General features: G+C 40.6%; 1 protein-coding gene across 2 annotated transcripts in view; it reads right to left on the reverse strand.

Moving 5' to 3' along the window:
- Window positions 1-18,020, reverse strand: part of DENND2D (DENN domain containing 2D) — a 773,347-nt gene that overhangs the window by 176,782 nt on the left and 578,545 nt on the right. For both annotated transcript variants that reach the window (XM_044076655.1, XM_044076656.1), the window contains exon 4: window positions 3,243-3,312. In XM_044076655.1, the coding sequence (XP_043932590.1) occupies window positions 3,243-3,312 (70 nt within the window). The remainder of the gene's footprint in view (window positions 1-3,242; window positions 3,313-18,020) is intronic.

Here is an 18,020-nt window from a genome sequence, read left to right on the forward strand (position 1 = left end):
ATGAAACAACCCATTTCATAAATGCAACAAGAGACTCTAGTGAGCATATGATGTGGGATAATAGCTTCTCTTGAGGAAGGAGTCACCTAACTTACCTTATGCTCCCACCCACTTAAGGAGGCATAACATCCCAGCATAAACACACTTCACCTACCTTGTTATCAGTGTGCTAAAGTATATGTGCAACCCACATAAATGTGCATGTCCTAAAGTACTAATGTCAACCCCTATAAATGTGCCTGTCCTAGACTCAGAATGACATTCCCATACCTGGGAGTTGATTTTGAAGGGGATAAGTGTCTACTGGCTATAGACCCTCATGGGGAGAAGAGACCTGAAACTGTAATGGACTTAAGATTACTGAGATGAAATTGTAGGACAAAGAAAATATGCAGAAGTGGAATCCAGCAACAGTACTATAAAGGAAGGCTATCAAACAGAATTAGGTCACTGAATGTAACTGCAACGTGGATTTAAAACAAGGTAATATGAAGCCTCCACATGTACAAGTCATAGTCTGTATGACACCATAGGACCATATACAAGGACAAAGCAGGTAATTTGAAGGGGGGGGGGGCATTGTATTTTTGTCCATTAACTTGGGTTATACATTTGTAAGACCAGGTAGGTCATAATTCACAGTGAAGGTCAGTAGCTAGTGGTATCCACCTCCTGTGCCTCATTAAAATGGAGGAAACTTGTAACTACTGGACAAACAATGCATACATGCATCTGCTTTCATTAAATCATACTCTGATGAGGATTTTTCTTCCTTAGGTCCTTCAGCCCACCTCTGTCGTCTTCTTACCCAGTTTAACAGTGTGAATATTCATTTATTAGCACTTAGCTACACTGCCCCCTTTTTTTACCACTATCCATAGTTGAAGACTTCCTTTTTTATACAGATATACAGTGAGACTGAATCTTTGTAATAGAAAGACTGACTATTTAATTTATTTTTTTTTTTGGATCCCACTATAACTGGCTGTCACTCAACCACTTCACATTCACTGATACCAGCTGGTTATGCCATTTCAGACTGGGATCCCACCAAGTATGGGTGAAACCTCTACTACCAACAGTCAAAGGGAAGCATGGATACAGGACAACAGGCTATGATGTCTTAGTGCATTACAATCCTGGCAACTGTGGAGGGTGTTTATGAATGCTCTACTCACTATCCTACCCAATTGCAAATGTGCACTACATATGTCCATGCTGCTGCACTAGTGTTCTTTGCTCTAAACTCCATTCCTCCATCCTTCCTGGGATAGGTCAACTGGCCAAAATGCTGATCCTCCCTATGCCTGGCCACCTCTTCATGGATCAGGCCGCTAATCAAACTGCAGTCACTTGGATTGTATTTAAAGCTACATCTCTCCTCATTGGGGTCTATGTTCAGCCATCGAATGAATCTTTCATTGAACGGCTATTAATCAAACTCTGAACACTGAACGTTTCTTTTTTCAAGCAATGATATCTCTGAAAATAAAATCATTGAATATCCATAGTCGGTTAACATCACGAATGTCCAATGATGTTGTGCAGTAACAGTAAACAAAAACAACCTTCATAAAAACACCCTCTCAAGTGCACGTTATATAACATAAAGTAAGCAACACCTTTTATATGTGTATAAACAAAAATATTATCCCCTTATAAACGCTGCTGCAAACATATACTCACATACATTTTAAAGGCATATTTCCAAGTTTAAGGAAAGCTGCCCTTTACCCACTGTAGTGCGATCTCTGAGTTGGTATATATAATTAGCAGGGTGTGTGGGGGGTGCAGCCTATAAGGAGTGTATGGCATTCAACTACTCCTCCTCTTGGTGGGGGCTGCACCCCCCCTGTTAATTATATATACCAACTCTGAGATTGCACTCAGTGGGGTAAGGGCAGGTTTCCTTATATGTAGAAATATGCCTTTAAAATATATTTGAGTATACATTTACGGCAGTGTTTATAAGGGGATAATATTCTTGTTTATTCACATATAAAAGGTGTTGCTTACTTTATATTGTATAGTGTGCATTTGAGAAGGTGTTTTTCCTGAAGGTTATTTTTGTTTAGTTTTACTGCACAGCATAACTGAACATTCACAATGTTGGCCAACTATGGCTATTCGATGATTTTATTTTTGGATATGAGTGTTCAACAAAGGCATAGTTCAATGTTTAGAGTTTGATTAACAGCCAATTAATCAAAGTTTCATTCGATGGCTGAACATAGACCCCCTCCACAACATGGACCCAGATTGACTGCTTCATTTATTATAACAATTTATATTATAACAACTGTGAGAATGACCTCTTTTCTTACCTTAGTCCAATGAAACTGTACTCTTCTTAACACAGCTTACAGTCTGACTGCCCAGTTTGTTAGCTCTTCATAAAATGACAGTTTCCATTTTTTACACCAATACACAGTATGATTGTTCTCTTTTTTTCATCATCTTGTCAGTAATTCCTATTCCAGACTTAACAGTTAAGCAGGCAACATAGAAGTGCGTTTAGAATACAATGCATAGTCATGTACATCTGTCTGCTAGTTACCTGGAATTATATCTACATTCTCACTTTTGTATCAGTACTTGCTAAACTCCAAGGCCATATACAAAAGCAAATAGACAGATATAGGAATTGTACCTCTGACATCACCATCCCTAATACTTGGTTATGGAAGGCAGAGTTCTGCACAGAAGATCTCCCTACTTTGTGAGATGGGTAGCATTTTTTCCTGATTTTTCTCTCTCTCTGGGCAAGATGGCAGGATATGGAATGATGCTCATACCCCACCCACCTCCTCACATGCACATGCAAGTGTGGGCCTGCGTGCACACACACACACACACACACACACACACACACACACACACACACACACACACACACACACACATGCACACGCGCACACACTCACACATACACACAAAATACCAACAGACCTGAATAGTCAATATCTTGTTTCACACGCTGACAAGTTCTATTGTATCACCACCTAGATTCAGTCTGCTATAAAAATCCAGCAGAAGAATGCAGTCTCATCCCTCGATAGACAGTATACAACATATTAAACACAGAATCTTCCATCATGCATTTACAATAGATGCTTAGCCTGATTTGCAATGTCACACATAATGACTACTATGACATCATCTCGTCTGCTGGGATAGGCTATTTAAGGCAGAGAGGTGCATAATTAACAAATAAATAATAGAAAAATAAATACACTGTTTACCAGAAGTCGTCGACAGTATCCGAATCTTCGACTGCCATCAATGTTGGTCAACACAAAGGAAAACGTTTCACTGAAAAAAAAAAAATAGCTAGTTAAAGAGTATTTCCGTTACTAGTTCAAAATCATAGTCATCCCTACAAATACTAATGCAGTGCAATGAAGTTGGCTGCAAAACAATATACATATATATATATATATATATATATATATATATATATATATATATATATATATATATAGATAGGAGCTCAACAGAATTCTGAAAGCCCAAAATCCTGAGACCAAAATCTCAAAAGTTCAAAATACGGTAAACTGAAAATACTGAAAACACACAGGATACCAAAATATACTATATTCCAGCACAAGTACATGCAGAAACAAATAAAAAACAAACCATATTACTCTTCTCCAAGTATAAGCAGGGGGGCAAGCCCCCCTGCACCCCCCCATGTGGGGAGCTGCACCCCTCACACCCCGTGATACTTAAATATATCAACTCCGAGATTGCACTTAGTGTAGTGAAGTGCAGTCTCGGAGTTGATATATTTAAGTAGCAGGGGTGTGGAGGGTGCAGGGGGGCTTGCCTCCCTGTGAATAATTGAAGGGTCATATGTTTCTGTATGTACTTGTGCTGGAATATAGTAACTGTTAGAATCCTGTGTGTTTTCAGTATTTTGAGTTTGCAGTATTTTGAGTTTTCAGTATTTTGAACTTTTTTGAGATTTTGGTCTTCAGGATTTTGGGCTTTCAGGATTCTGCAGCGCTCTTATATATATATATATATATATATATATATATATATATATATATATATATATATACGCACACACTCACACACACACACACACATATATATATATATATATATATATATATATATATATATATATGTATATATATAGATATATATATATATTTTTTTTATCAACTTTATTCATAGATATCAGCTGATTACTCCTTGTTTCACCTAGCTGATGGCCATGTTATTTTACATACAGTATGTATCATTCTTGTAGCTTCTTTCACTTTTCATGCTACTATTAGGTATCAAGCATTTCTTCAGTAAAACAAAAGTTATTTTGACTGTTTTAAGGAATCAAGCATTTCTTCAGTGAAAAATAAATTTTTTTAGCACTTTAATTCCCTTTTCCTTTTCATCTGCACTGCAACCTTCCTGTTTTAGTCCATCTACCATTGTTATACACAGTTTGGGGAACAGTGGCCCTTCTTAACCCCATCATTATCTCCAGTCGTTTGTCACTAGTAGGTACCCCTCAGTATTGGGACTCACACATCTTATTCTCATTGTTAGTTATCCCAATGCAATGCCTATTTGTAAAGAAACACTGTAGTGGAGTAACTCACTTACACTGAAAGTTTTTTTGAAACTTTGCCCTGAGTTGAGGAGTATCCTTCCACAGCACCTACCCCCCGACACCCCTACTCCCTTCAGACTACTTACGATACAGTCTCATGTACCGCTAATAATATTCATGACTCAGTCCCAGACAATACCCTTGTAATTGTTTATGATAAAGCATCACTCACTGACTTCACAGTATTTATGGTACAGTGACTGGATTCAAGTTACTGCATAAAGGGTGCAAAAATCGAGTCCATAAACAATGAAAAGGAAAGATGCAACACTGCCATCTATGTTTTAAAAGCATAATAAAATAAAAAAATAATTTCTGTAAGGGGCTCAAGCCCTGTTGCAAATGCCTGTCATACAGGTTTGCTTAAATATACTAATTACATGGTCATATACTCATGGGGGAAGTACAAACCATCAAATGATGGATACTCTGAGTGTACATTCTACCTGTAACTTTTTACCACTACTGATACTATTATCGAATTGCAGTGGTAGTTCAAACCAGTTCTAGTACCCTGCCTACAGTAACACTGATACTATTATCGAACTGCAGCGGTAGTTCGAACTAATTCTAGTACCCTGCCTACAGTAACACTGATACTATTATTGAACTGCAGCGGTAGTTCAACCCAATCCTAGTACCCTGCCTACAGTGACACTGATACTATTATCGAACTGCAGCGGTAGTTCAAACCAGTTCTAGTACCCTGCCTACAGTAACACTGATACTATTATCGAACTGCAGTGGTAGTTCAAACCAATTCTAGTACTCTGCCTATATTAACACTGATACTATTACTGAACTGCAGTGGTAGTTTAAACCAATTCTAGTACCCTGCCTACAGTAACACTGACACTATTGCTGAATTGCAGCAGTAGTTCAAACCAATTCTAGTACCCTACCTACAGTAACACTGATACTATTATCGAACTGCAGTGGTAGTTCAAACCAGTTCTAGTACCCTGCCTACAGTAACACTGATACTATTATCGAACTGCAGTGGTAGTTCAAACCAATTCTAGTACTCTGCCTACATTAACACTGATACTATTATTGAACTGCAGTGGTAGTTTAAACCAATTCTAGTACCCTGCCTACAGTAACACTGACACTATTACTGAACTGCAGCAGTAGTTCAAACCAATTCTAGTACCCTGCCTACAGTAACACTGATACTATTAAACTGCAGTGGTAGTTCAAACCAATTCTAGTACCCTGCCTACAGTAATACTGATACTATTATTGAACTGCAGTGGATGTTCAAACCAATTCTAGTACCCTGCCTACAGTAACACTGATACTACTATTGAACTGCAGCGGTAGTTCAAACCAGTTCTAGTACCCTGCCTACAGTAACACTGATACTATTTCTTGAACTGCAGCGATAGTTCAAACCAATTCTAGTACCCTGCCTACAGTAACACTGAATTGCAACTATAATTCAAAATCAGTGATGTATATATGTATTTTAGTTATTTGTATTAGTTAAATGGGGTAGAGCGCTTTCTGATCTACACATATTTTTATCAGACTCCGCCCACAAGTGCTGTCTGGTTAAATGACATTCTTAGGGTCACACCGTTCAAGAAATGTGGACTGAAAGAAGCAGCTTAATAGCTCATTGCCTCACTCCTCTGCATTAACACACAAAATATCATAGCAGAAAATTTTCAGAAAGACAGATACAAAGCACAGCTAGTGCATCACATTACACTATTAGAAGCACTCACCATTATGTCTTTGATAGTAAGGGCTATCACATAACTGCATGTGGCTCAAAGAAAGGATCCAAAAATCCTCAAACCTTCCATCCACTACGTTTATAGTGTAAATCCCATCCTCCGATTTCACAGCCTTTATGGTACGATGCCGCACACCTTCTACTCATAGTATTTATGGTGCAGTGTCACACACACTCCCATTACAGTGCTTATGGTGCAGTGCTACACACCCTCTCCTTACAGTGCTTATGGTGTAGTGCCACACACCCTCTTCTTACAATGCTTATGGTACATTGTCACACAACCTACCCTCACAGTGCTTATGGTACAGTGCCACACACCCTTCCCTCACAGTGCTTATGGTACATTGTCACACACCCTCCCCTTACAGTGCTTATGGTACAGTGCACACACCCTCCCCTTACAGTGCTTATGGTGCAGTGTCATACACTCTTCCCTTACAGTGCTTACGGTGGAGTGTCACACACCGTCTCCTTACAGTGCTTATGATAAATTGTCACACACCCTCCCCATACAGTGCTTATGGTACAGTGCCACACACCCTTCCCTTACAGTGCTTACACTGGAGTGTCACACATCCTCCCCTTACAGTGCTTATGTTGCAGTGTCACACATCCTCCCCTTACAGTGCCTATGGTGTGCTGTCACACAGCCTCCAGTAACCGTGTTTATAGTGCAGTGCTACACATCCTCCCCTCACAATGCTTATGTTGCACTGTCACACAGCTTCCTCTCACAGTATTTATGGTGCAATGCTACACTGGCACTATTATCGAACTGCAGCGGTGGTTCAAACCAATTCTCAAAATGTTTATGATGCAGTACACCCTCCACTCACAGTGTTTATGACATAGTGCCACACACCTCCACTCACAGGATTTATGACATAGTGCCACACACCCTCCACTCACAGTGTTTATAGTGCAGTGTCATGCACCCTCCACACACAGTGTTTATTTTGTAGCATCACACATGCACCCCTTATATTGTTTATAGTACAGTGCTGCACAGCTTGCACTTACAGTGTTTATGACGCAGTGCTACAAACACATCACTCAATGCTTATGGGGCATTGCCACAAACACTATACTTAATGTTCAAGGTACAGTGTCACACACCCACTACTCACAGTTACATAGTGCAGTACTACACACTCTCCACTCAAACTGTTTACAGTGCAATTGCACACAAACTACACTCACAGTGTTTATAGTGCAGTGACAGACACTCTCCACTCAAAGTGTCTGTGATAGAGCTCCCACATTTCAGATTTACAGCATTTATGCTATAGCCCCTGCACTCTTACTTCACAGTATTTATGATATTCTCTACCCTCTCTATTTATAAAGCCAATGAAGTAGCTCACACCTCCAGCCTGCCACATTTTTATATATAGCCCTGTAGCCTCCCTTCACAGTATTTATGATGTAATCTTCCTCCCTCACTTCAGTGTTTATATCATTCTTCACGCTCTTCCTTGTCACTGTTTATGAGTACAGACCCTGCATCCTCCATTCCTAGTGGCTATGTTACAATCCCTAAAACCCTCCATTCACAGTGTTTACAATACGACTCCCTATCTCTCTAAACATTGCTTATGGTACAGCCCTCCACACCACTCATTCACAGTATTTATTTTACAGTGCTTAGTTACATCCCTGTATAGGCTTAATGACACAGTCATCATACCCTCCCTTTTCAGTGTTTACAGTATGGGCAGAGAACCTACATCCTTCCTTCACAGTGTGTACAATACAGAGCCACACACTCTTTTTACAGTGTTTACATATACATGTCCCACTACTTTCATTCAAAGTGTCTAAACACAGCTTTACTGCTCTATCTTCAGAGTCTTTATGGGTGTGGTAACAACTACCTCACACCCTACTGTCTATAACACAGCCCTATTCTCCTGCTACAGTGTTTATGACACAACCATTACACCCCTCATAAACATAGTCCCACACTCCTGCTACAGTGTCTATGACACAGCCCTTACACCCCTCATAAACATAGCCCCACACTCCTGCTGCAGTGTCTATGACACAGCCATTACACCCCTCATAAACATAGCCCCACACTCCTACTACAGGGTCTATGACATAGCCCTTACACCCCTTCATTAACATAGCTTCATAGTCCTCCTACAGTGTCTATGACACAGCCCTTACACCCCTTCATAAACATAGCTTTATAGTCATCCTACAGTGTCTATGACACAGCCCTTACACTACTTCATAAACATAGCCCTATACTCCTGCTACAGTGCTTATGACACAGCCCTTACACCCCTTCATTAACATAGCCCCATACTCCGGCTACAGTGTCTATGACAAAGTCCTTTCACCCCTTCATTAACATAGTCCCATACTCCTTCTACAGTGTTTATGACACAATCCTTAGACCCCTTCACTAACATAGCCCCATACTCCGGCTACAGTGTCTATGACAAAGTCCTTTCACCCCTTCATTAACATAGCCCCATACTCCTGCTACAGTATCTATGACACAGCCCTTACACCCCTTCATTCACAGTGTTTACAGTGCAACCTCATCACTTCCTTCACACTGTTTAGATACATCCCCCATACAATCCCTGGACAGTTTTTGATAGCCCTCATGCCCCACCCCTTCTCTGTGTTTAAGGATATAACCCTCATCATCTCCATCATAGTGTTTACAACACAGCCCTTCACATTCTCTTCATAGTTTTTATGGCGACAACTCTCAATATCCCCCACTGTCTTTATAATGCAGCTCCCACTCTCTGCTCACATGCATAATGCTCCAGCTTCGTACCTTCAAAGTGTTTACAATACAGCCTCACATCATCACTTAACAGTACTTATGACATAACCCCCACATTTTCCAGTCTATTTATGATTCAGGTCACATTGACCCTTTTCAGTGTCATACTTCTCAACCCCATTATCTTCATCATCAACCCCATATTTCCCCATTTTTTATAGAGGGCTGCATCAACTGTCTCCATCTTTTTCTATGCAGTGTCATGCTCCTACCTTCTTTGATTGTAATGATTGATTGTCATAGGTCTTTTGTCATGCAGTCCTTCAGTCTCTTTACTGTATGCCTACATCTGCTTTTATTTTATTCCTAACTATCCCAAATCATCCTCAGCAGATTGTGTTCTGCTTTCCTGCAGATGTGCCCAAACCATTGTAATCTGTTCTCTTCCAGCTTCAATGCAACGTGAAATACTTTGTCTTCTGCTCTGATGTCCTTATTTTTAAGTCTGCCCCACTGTCTACATCCTGCCACTATTTTCCTTTCTATGTCAGTTTTTAGCTTCTTATTTCCCCCCATTTGCTGCCCTGTAATGTCAACTGACTTATCTGTGGCCAGTTTCATCCCATGTTCTTTCAGTTTTACATTCTATTTCCCTATCATTTGCTGAAGTTCTTGTTCAGAGTTTGCTTGAAATGAAACATCACCTGCATACAGCACTTTTGATGATCTGTTCTCTACAATCTGTTTGCTAACGTAGTCCATCACCAATACGAACAGCAATGGGCTCAGAGCTGAACCCTGACTGATACTCACTCTCACTGATAACTCCCCTTTGAGTCTAAGCACTGTTCATTCTTGTGTAATTGGGTCCTTGTACATAGCCTGTACTCAAATCAACTTACTTGGGAACTTGTCATATGCTTTCTTCAAGCCAAGGAGCACCCAGCTGGACTTTTTCCTAATCTCTAGCAACTATGTGTCACTCTGCAAACATCAGGTAATTGTGCTGCATCCTGATCTGAATCTGAATTGCTCATCTCCCCTCTTACTTTCTTCTCTTCTGCATAGTAATTTATCAATCCCCCTGTCCAGCACTTTCATGCAGTGTGACAGGAGTTTGATATCTCAATGCTGCCCAGAGATGTTAATGTCCCCTTTATTAGTGAACATGGGCACAGAAATGATTAGTCATCGATTATCTGTGATTCACCTTTGTCTCCATACTGCTACGAGTACCTTCTGGAGCCACTCTATTCTAACTCCCCCAACATCTCGATCATATCTGCCATGACCGCATGTCAGCCTGCTGCTTCCCCTGACTTCATTTTCCTTTGTGCTCTTCTTATTAACGTCATTTTCCATTGTGCTCTGCTTATTAACGTTATTTTCCATTGTGCTCTTCTTATTAACGTCATTTTCTGTTGTGCTCTTCTTATTAACGTCATTTTCTGTTGTGCTCTTATTATTAACGTCATTTTCTGTTGTGCTCTTATTATTAACATCATTTTCCATTGTGCTCTTCTTATTACTACTTTGGTCTTCTCCTCCTCTTTATTGATCGTAGGCTGTGTCTGGGGCAATACAGTTGCTTTGGGGTTTTCTTCATCCAGAAGCTGCTAGAAGTACTCTTTTATCTGCCTTTGATGTCCAGTGGACTGGTGAGCATCATTTACTAAGGATTCTTTATGTTTCTGAAATGGCCTTCCAGTTGACAAAGTTTCTTTGTGCCATCTACTCAATCACTTTTCAGAAGCTGGCAGAGTGCCTCTAATGCCTTAAAATTTGCTATTGTGACTACTTTCTTTATCTGTTTGTTAGCCACCCAGTAATCCTTCTTAGCCTGGTCCATCTTTTCTATCTCTCACTTTTCCTTCACTCTTCCTTTCTTTTGATGCCTTCCCGGAATTCTACATTTTCTATGTCCATTATTTCCATACCTATCTTGGCTGCACATCTGCTCTACTATAGTGCTCACACATGCTGCTTTGTGGCGCTGTTATCCTTTTTCAACTCCACCTTTTTCCTCTTCTTCCTAAGGTGTTAGAGCCCTGAGTGTTTCCTTGAACTCTTGTGCTTTCACTCCAGAGAACTTCCACTCTTCAACCTGGTTTCTGTTGACCTTAGAGTCTTTACAGTAGTTATGATACAGCTCCACACTCTCTCTTCACAGTACTTATGACACTGCCCCACACCCTCCCTTCACAGTACTTATGATACTGCCCCACATCTTCCCTTCACAGTACTTATGATACTGCCCCACATTCTCACTTTACAGTACTTCTGATACTGCCCCCACATTCTCCCTTCACAGTACTTTTGATACTGCCCCCATCCTTACTTCACAGTACTTATGATACTGCCCCACACCCTCCCTTCACAGTATGTCTGATAGCCTAGTTTCTGTTGACCTTAGAGTCTTTACAGTAGTTATGATACAGCCCCACACTCTCTCTTCACAGTACTTATGATGATAAAGCCACATACCCTCCCTTTAGACTATTTATGGTACTGCCCCACATTTTCACTTTACAGTACTTATGATACTGCCCCCACATCCTCCATTCACAGTACGTATGATACTATCCCACATCGTCCCTTCACAGTACTTATGATACTGCCCCACATTCTCACTTTACAGTACTTCTGATACTGCCCCCACATTCTCCCTTCACAGTACTTTTGATACTGCCCCCATCCTTACTTCACAGCACTTTTGATACTGCCCCACACCCTCCCTTCACAGTATGTCTGATAGCCTTGTTTCTGTTGACCTTAGAGTCTTTACAGTAGTTATGATACAGCCCCACACTCTCTCTTCACAGTACTTATGATGATAAAGCCACATACCCTCCCTTTAGACTATTTATGGTACTGCCCCACATTTTCACTTTACAGTACTTATGATACTGCCCCCACATCCTCCATTCACAGTACGTATGATACTATCCCACACCGTCCCTTCACAGTACTTGTGATACTGCCCCACACCCTCCCTTCACAGTACTTATGATAGTGCCCCACACTCTACTTTCACAGTACTTCTGATACTACCCCACACCCTCCCTTCACCGTACTTATGATACTGTCTTGCACTCTCCCTTCACAGTACTTATGATACTGCCCCACATCTTCCCTTCGTAGTACTTCTGACACAACCCCACACCCTCTCTTCATAGTACTTATGATACAGCCCCACACCCTCCCTTCACAGTACTTATGATCCTGCCCCACACCCTCCCTTCACAGTACTCCTCCCTTCACAGTACTTCTGATACTGCCCCACAGTCTCCCTTCACAGTACTTCTGATACTGCCCACATCCTCCCTTCATAGTACGTATGATACAGTCCCACACCGTCCTTTCACAATACTTATGATCCTGCCCCACACCCTCCATTCAGAGTACTTATGATACTGCCCCACACCCTCCCTTCACAGTACTTCTGATATCCTGGTTTCTGTTGGCCTTAGAGGCTTTACAGTAGTTAAGTAGTTATGATACAGCCCCACACTCTCTCTTCACAGTACTTATGCACTGCCCCACACCCTCCCTTCACAATACTTCTGATACTGCCCCACACCCTCCCTTCACAGTACTTCTGATACTGTCCCGCATTCTCCCTTCATAGTACTTCTGATACTGTCCCACATCCTCCCTTCACAGTCCTTATGATACAGCCCAACATTCTCCCTTCACAGTACTTATGATACTGCCCACACCCTCCATTCACAGTACTTCAGATACTACCCCACACCCTCCCTTCACCGTACTTATGATACTGCCTCACACTCTCCCTTCACAGTACTTATGATACTGCCCCACATCCTCCCTTCGTAGTACTTATGACACAACCCCACACCCTCTCTTCACAGTACTTATGATACAGCCCCACACCCTCCCTTCACAGTACTTATGATACTGCCCCACAGTCTCCCTTCACAGTACTTCTGATACTGCCCACATCCTTCCTTCATAGTACTTATGATACAGCCCCACACCCTCCTTCACAGTACTTATGATACAGCCTCACACCCTCCCTTCACAGTACTTATGATACGGCCCCACACCTTCCTTTCACAGTACTTCTGATACTGCCCCACATTCTCCCTTCACCGTACTTATGATACTGCCCCACACCCTCTATTCACAGTACTTATGATACTGCCCCACACCCTCCCTTCACAGTACTTATGATACTGCCCCACACCCTCCCTTCACAGTACTTATGATACTGCCCCAAACTCTCCCTTCACAGTACTTATGATATTGCCCCACACTCTCCCTTCACAGTACTTATGATACTGCCCCACACCCTCCCTTCACAGTACTTCTGAAACTGCCTCACATTCTCTCTTCACAGTACTTATGATACTGCCCCACACCCTCCATTCACAGTACTTATGATACTTCCCCACCCTCTCCCTTCACAGTACTTATGATATTGCCCCACACCCTCCCTTCACAGTACTTATGATACTGCCCCATACCCTCCCTTTACAGTACTTATGGTACAGCCCCAAACTCTCCCTTCACAGTGTTTATGATACTGTCTCACACCCTCCCTTCACTGTGCTTATGATATATCTCCACACCCTCCCTTCACAGTGTTTATGATATGGTCTCAAACCCTCCTTTTGCACTGCATATGATACGGCCCCACACTCCCTTCACAGGCTTATGATACTGCCACTCACTCTCCCTTTACAGTGTTTATGATATGGCCCCACACCTTCCCTTCACAGTACTACTGATACTGCCCCACACTCTCCCTTCATGTTGCTTATGATACTGCCCCTCACCCTCCCTCCACAGTGAATATGATATGGTCTCACACCCTCCCTTCACAGTGCTTATGATATGGCCTCACACCCTCGCATCACAGTGCTTATGATATGGCCTCACACCCTCCCATCACAGTGCTTATGATACGGTCTCACAACCTCTCTTCACAGTGCTTATGATATGGTCTCACAACCTCTCTTTACAGTATATATGATAAGGCCTCACACCCTCCCTTCATAGTGTTTATGATATGGTTTCACACTCTCCCTTCACAGTGTACATGATATGGTCCCACACCCTCCCTTCACAGTGTCTATGATATGGTCTCATACTCTCCCTTCACAGTGTTTATGTTACAGACCCACATCCTCTTTAACAATATTTATGATGCATCCCTACACCCTCCCTTAGCATTATTTGTGAAACAGCCCCAAACTCTTCCTTTACAGAACTTAAACAGCCCTCATATCCTGCATTCATAGTGTTTATAATACAGCCCCAACAGCTCCCCATTACAGTTGTTGTGGATTACAACTTCTTGTATCCTCCTTTTCATCATGTTTGTGATACAGCCTCTCTGTCTCCCTTCAGTACTTATGATACAACCCCACTCCATCCCTTTACAGAGTTTATGATACAACCTCCACATCCTCCCATCATAGTTGTTATGGGTTACAGCAACCTTACCCTCCCTTGCCAGTATTTATGGCCCACAACTTCCATCACTTTCTTTTGCAGTGCTAATGGTAAAGCCCCACCACCTCATTTCATAGTGTTTACAGCACTGTTCCCATGTTTTCCCTTCTCAGTGTTTGAGCATATACAGTTCCCATTAACTCGCTTCACAGTGTTTATAATACAGACCAACCCCCTCACTTCACACCACCTATGGGTATACAGCCCCATTACCCCCCCCCCCCACTGATTATGTTGTAGCCCTAAACTCTGAATTAACAGTATTTATAATATAGACCTTAAAACCTTCCTTTGTGGTATTTAATTTAAAGCTCCTACCACCTCTCCTTCATAGTCTTTTTGATAGAGCCCCACCTCCTCCTTTCAAAATGAGCACACCTTTATTTTATTTATAATTTGTTAAATGGGCAGGCGAGTTGATCTGCTCCCCCTTTTCAGTTGTGACCTGGGAGCATTACATATTTAATAAATACATAAACGTTTTAGCAGTAGCAATGCTGGAACATGATTATGTACATTAATAACTCAAAATAACGCATCATTAACACAAAATATCTCATTAATAATCATATTCATAGTACTTTAATATAAGTGGTGAACCATATAGGATTACTTAGAATTATAGTCTATCAACCTGTCTAAAGAAAACAAGGACGGTCTATTTCTTTGCATAAGTGATCTATAACAGAAACTTTGAAAGAGTTTAGAGTTTGATTACATTTTACTCCACTGGGAAGGTTGTTCCATATGACTGGACCAATATTTGAAAAGGGTTACTAAAAGAAAATGATAGCGTAGTTTGTGAGCAGCGTCTAGGGCTGAGTTATATGTTGCCAGAGCAGAGTAGGTTACAGAATATTTAGTACAACTCTGCTAACAGTCCTTTGAAAGTGTCTACAGGGAACACTGAGCATGTAAGTAGGAATGACATATTGGTTTTTAGTGATACAAGTTATTAGTGTTGTTCGGTCAGTATTGAGGGTGTATGGTGAAATGTGGCTGAGATTACAGCTGGAGCTGTATAAATAGATGTTAGAATGTATAACTATAGGAGTGGATCTATGAGTTGTATGGAGAGTACAAGAGACAGATTAGCATTTAGAGTTGTGTGGGCATCATACTGGATGTGCTGGGAGAATTATAAGAAGTGAAGGACTATACAAGATTAAGTACTGACAGGATTGGTTAGTCAGTATTGTGCACAAGTCGAAGAAGCTTGGTAGGAGAGTATGCTAGTCTAGTCTATCTGCCAGTACCTGTCAATTGTCTAGATTTTCACAGAATGTCCAGATTTTTCTTTATAGTTTTGGTCTGTTCCTCATAAAATTTTGGTTTTCTGGTAAATCACTAGCAAATCATTGAGGACTGAAGTAAAAAAATAATGACAGACATTTGAGTTTCAGACTTCATATCATACCTCTCAACCTTTTTGAGCAAGAAATTTGGACAAAGACATAAATGATGGGGGGAAGGCCTCACCACACTGCTCTAACAAACTTAGAAAGTTGAAACAGGTTTTGTATTAGCATGAATTTTCGAAAAGGTATGAGGTCTAAAACTCAAATGTCTGACATTATTTTCAGAATTAAGTCATTAATGATTTGCTAGTGATTTGCCAGAAAACCACAATTTTGTGAGAAACAGACCAAAAATATGAGGAAAAAATCTGGACATTCTGCTAAAATTTGGACAGATGAGAAGTATGCTTCACATCCTTCAGAAAATTCATGCTAATGCAAAACTTGTTATACTATCAACTTTCTATGGTCATAAGAGAATATTTAAAAAGTGTCCCTATTTTCGGTCCTTTATCCCCCTATTATTTATGGCTTTGTCCAGATTTCTTGCTCTAACAGGTTGACAGGTATGTATTTGCCATCTAGACTAAGTTACCACTGCAGGGACTAATACACACTCCAAAGCTAGATGTTAAGGTGTGTATAATAGACAGTGTTAAGGTAAGGTTTATGGGCTATAAGATATGATCCCCTTTACAGTATATATGGTATAGCCCTGCCCCCATCTCATCATTCAGCATTCATGGTGCTGCAACAACCATGACAACTTATCTAGAGTACAAAGCCATAAAAATAGGCCCTTCCCCAAAATCTGGTTATACAGCTGCCTATGACACTGATCCCAGAGGTGGACACCACAGAAGACCCTTAAGCTAGTATCACTACATTAGCTCATAACTCCACAGTGTCCTCAGACTATGCAGATGGCTTGCCACATAACACAAAGAAGGATGTTATAACAATATCACTTTCCTGTTTACTAATCACCATAATTTCAGTGTATATTATGCTCTATAAATAGGTCATTTTGTGCCTTTAATTAATATTTTTCCTTGCCCTGAATTTCAGTTGCTATGGCATTGAGCCTGCTGCAAATTAACTATATGGCTTGTTTGTCCTGCTACTTCCCAAGTAATAGCCCAATATCAGCGCTACTCAGAAACATAAGTTTTAATATCATCACATTTCCTTGTGCTTGCCAAACATGTTACAACAGAAATAATTATTACAGATGCTTTACAGACATGTCAATAACCAGCCCACTCCTTTTAATGTTACAAAATGAAGGCAGAGCATTCTAATGACAAATAACTTGGACTATGAAACTGTAAAGCAAACAGCCGTAGATGTTTACTGATGTCCGAGTCAGCTACTTAAAAATTGTATCATTCCCGCAAGTTGCAAGGTATCATGGGTAGAGAGAGACATCATTACAAGGAAATGCTGGCAAACTAGGTCAAAGGTGTGGTTCTGACAAAGGAATGGATGCACCTAGTGATTCTGATAGATTGAAGCACACCTGCTTTAAACAATCAAATGGGAGTTAATCAAAGTAAAAATGATTTCAAGTTAAAACAGAAGTAAGCAGCAGTGAATACTTTAGACTAAGTGATAACATAGACTGAGGTTGTTCACAGATGCTGGACAAGGAAAGGAAAAACTGTATTGTGATCATTTTCTTGAAGAGAGAAATAGAAGTGACCCCCTAACAAATGCTTTTAGCTTAACATATGCATCCCACTCCGCTAGTAACAATGATTACACACAGGTCAACTGATTAATAATTCAGAAGAATAACAAATGCTACGGAATACCAAAAGAATAGTTCAGGCCTAAGAACCATAATGGGGTATTTTATTAGAAAACTTGCAAACCTCTTAGAGGTTGTAAAGAGATGCTTCTGAAAGAAAGTGGATATTACAAGATTAAATAACAAAGGCTAACAACTCATCTGTTATCTCAGAATGCAGTTCTATGTTTTGTTGATGAATCATTGTGTGAAGTATTAAAATTATAAAGAAATGGGCATTATAATTCGAAAGATATTTTTGCTGAGAAGTTAGACTAAGAAATATGATCTACAAATATTTAGGCATAACAACGGACTGATTTACATGATGAGAAATTAGATGGACA

Source organism: Protopterus annectens, chromosome 7.part0 (genome assembly GCF_019279795.1).
Source record: "Protopterus annectens isolate FY-2018-M chromosome 7.part0, PAN1.0, whole genome shotgun sequence".
In the NCBI taxonomy this organism is placed as follows: domain Eukaryota; kingdom Metazoa; phylum Chordata; order Ceratodontiformes; family Protopteridae; genus Protopterus; species Protopterus annectens.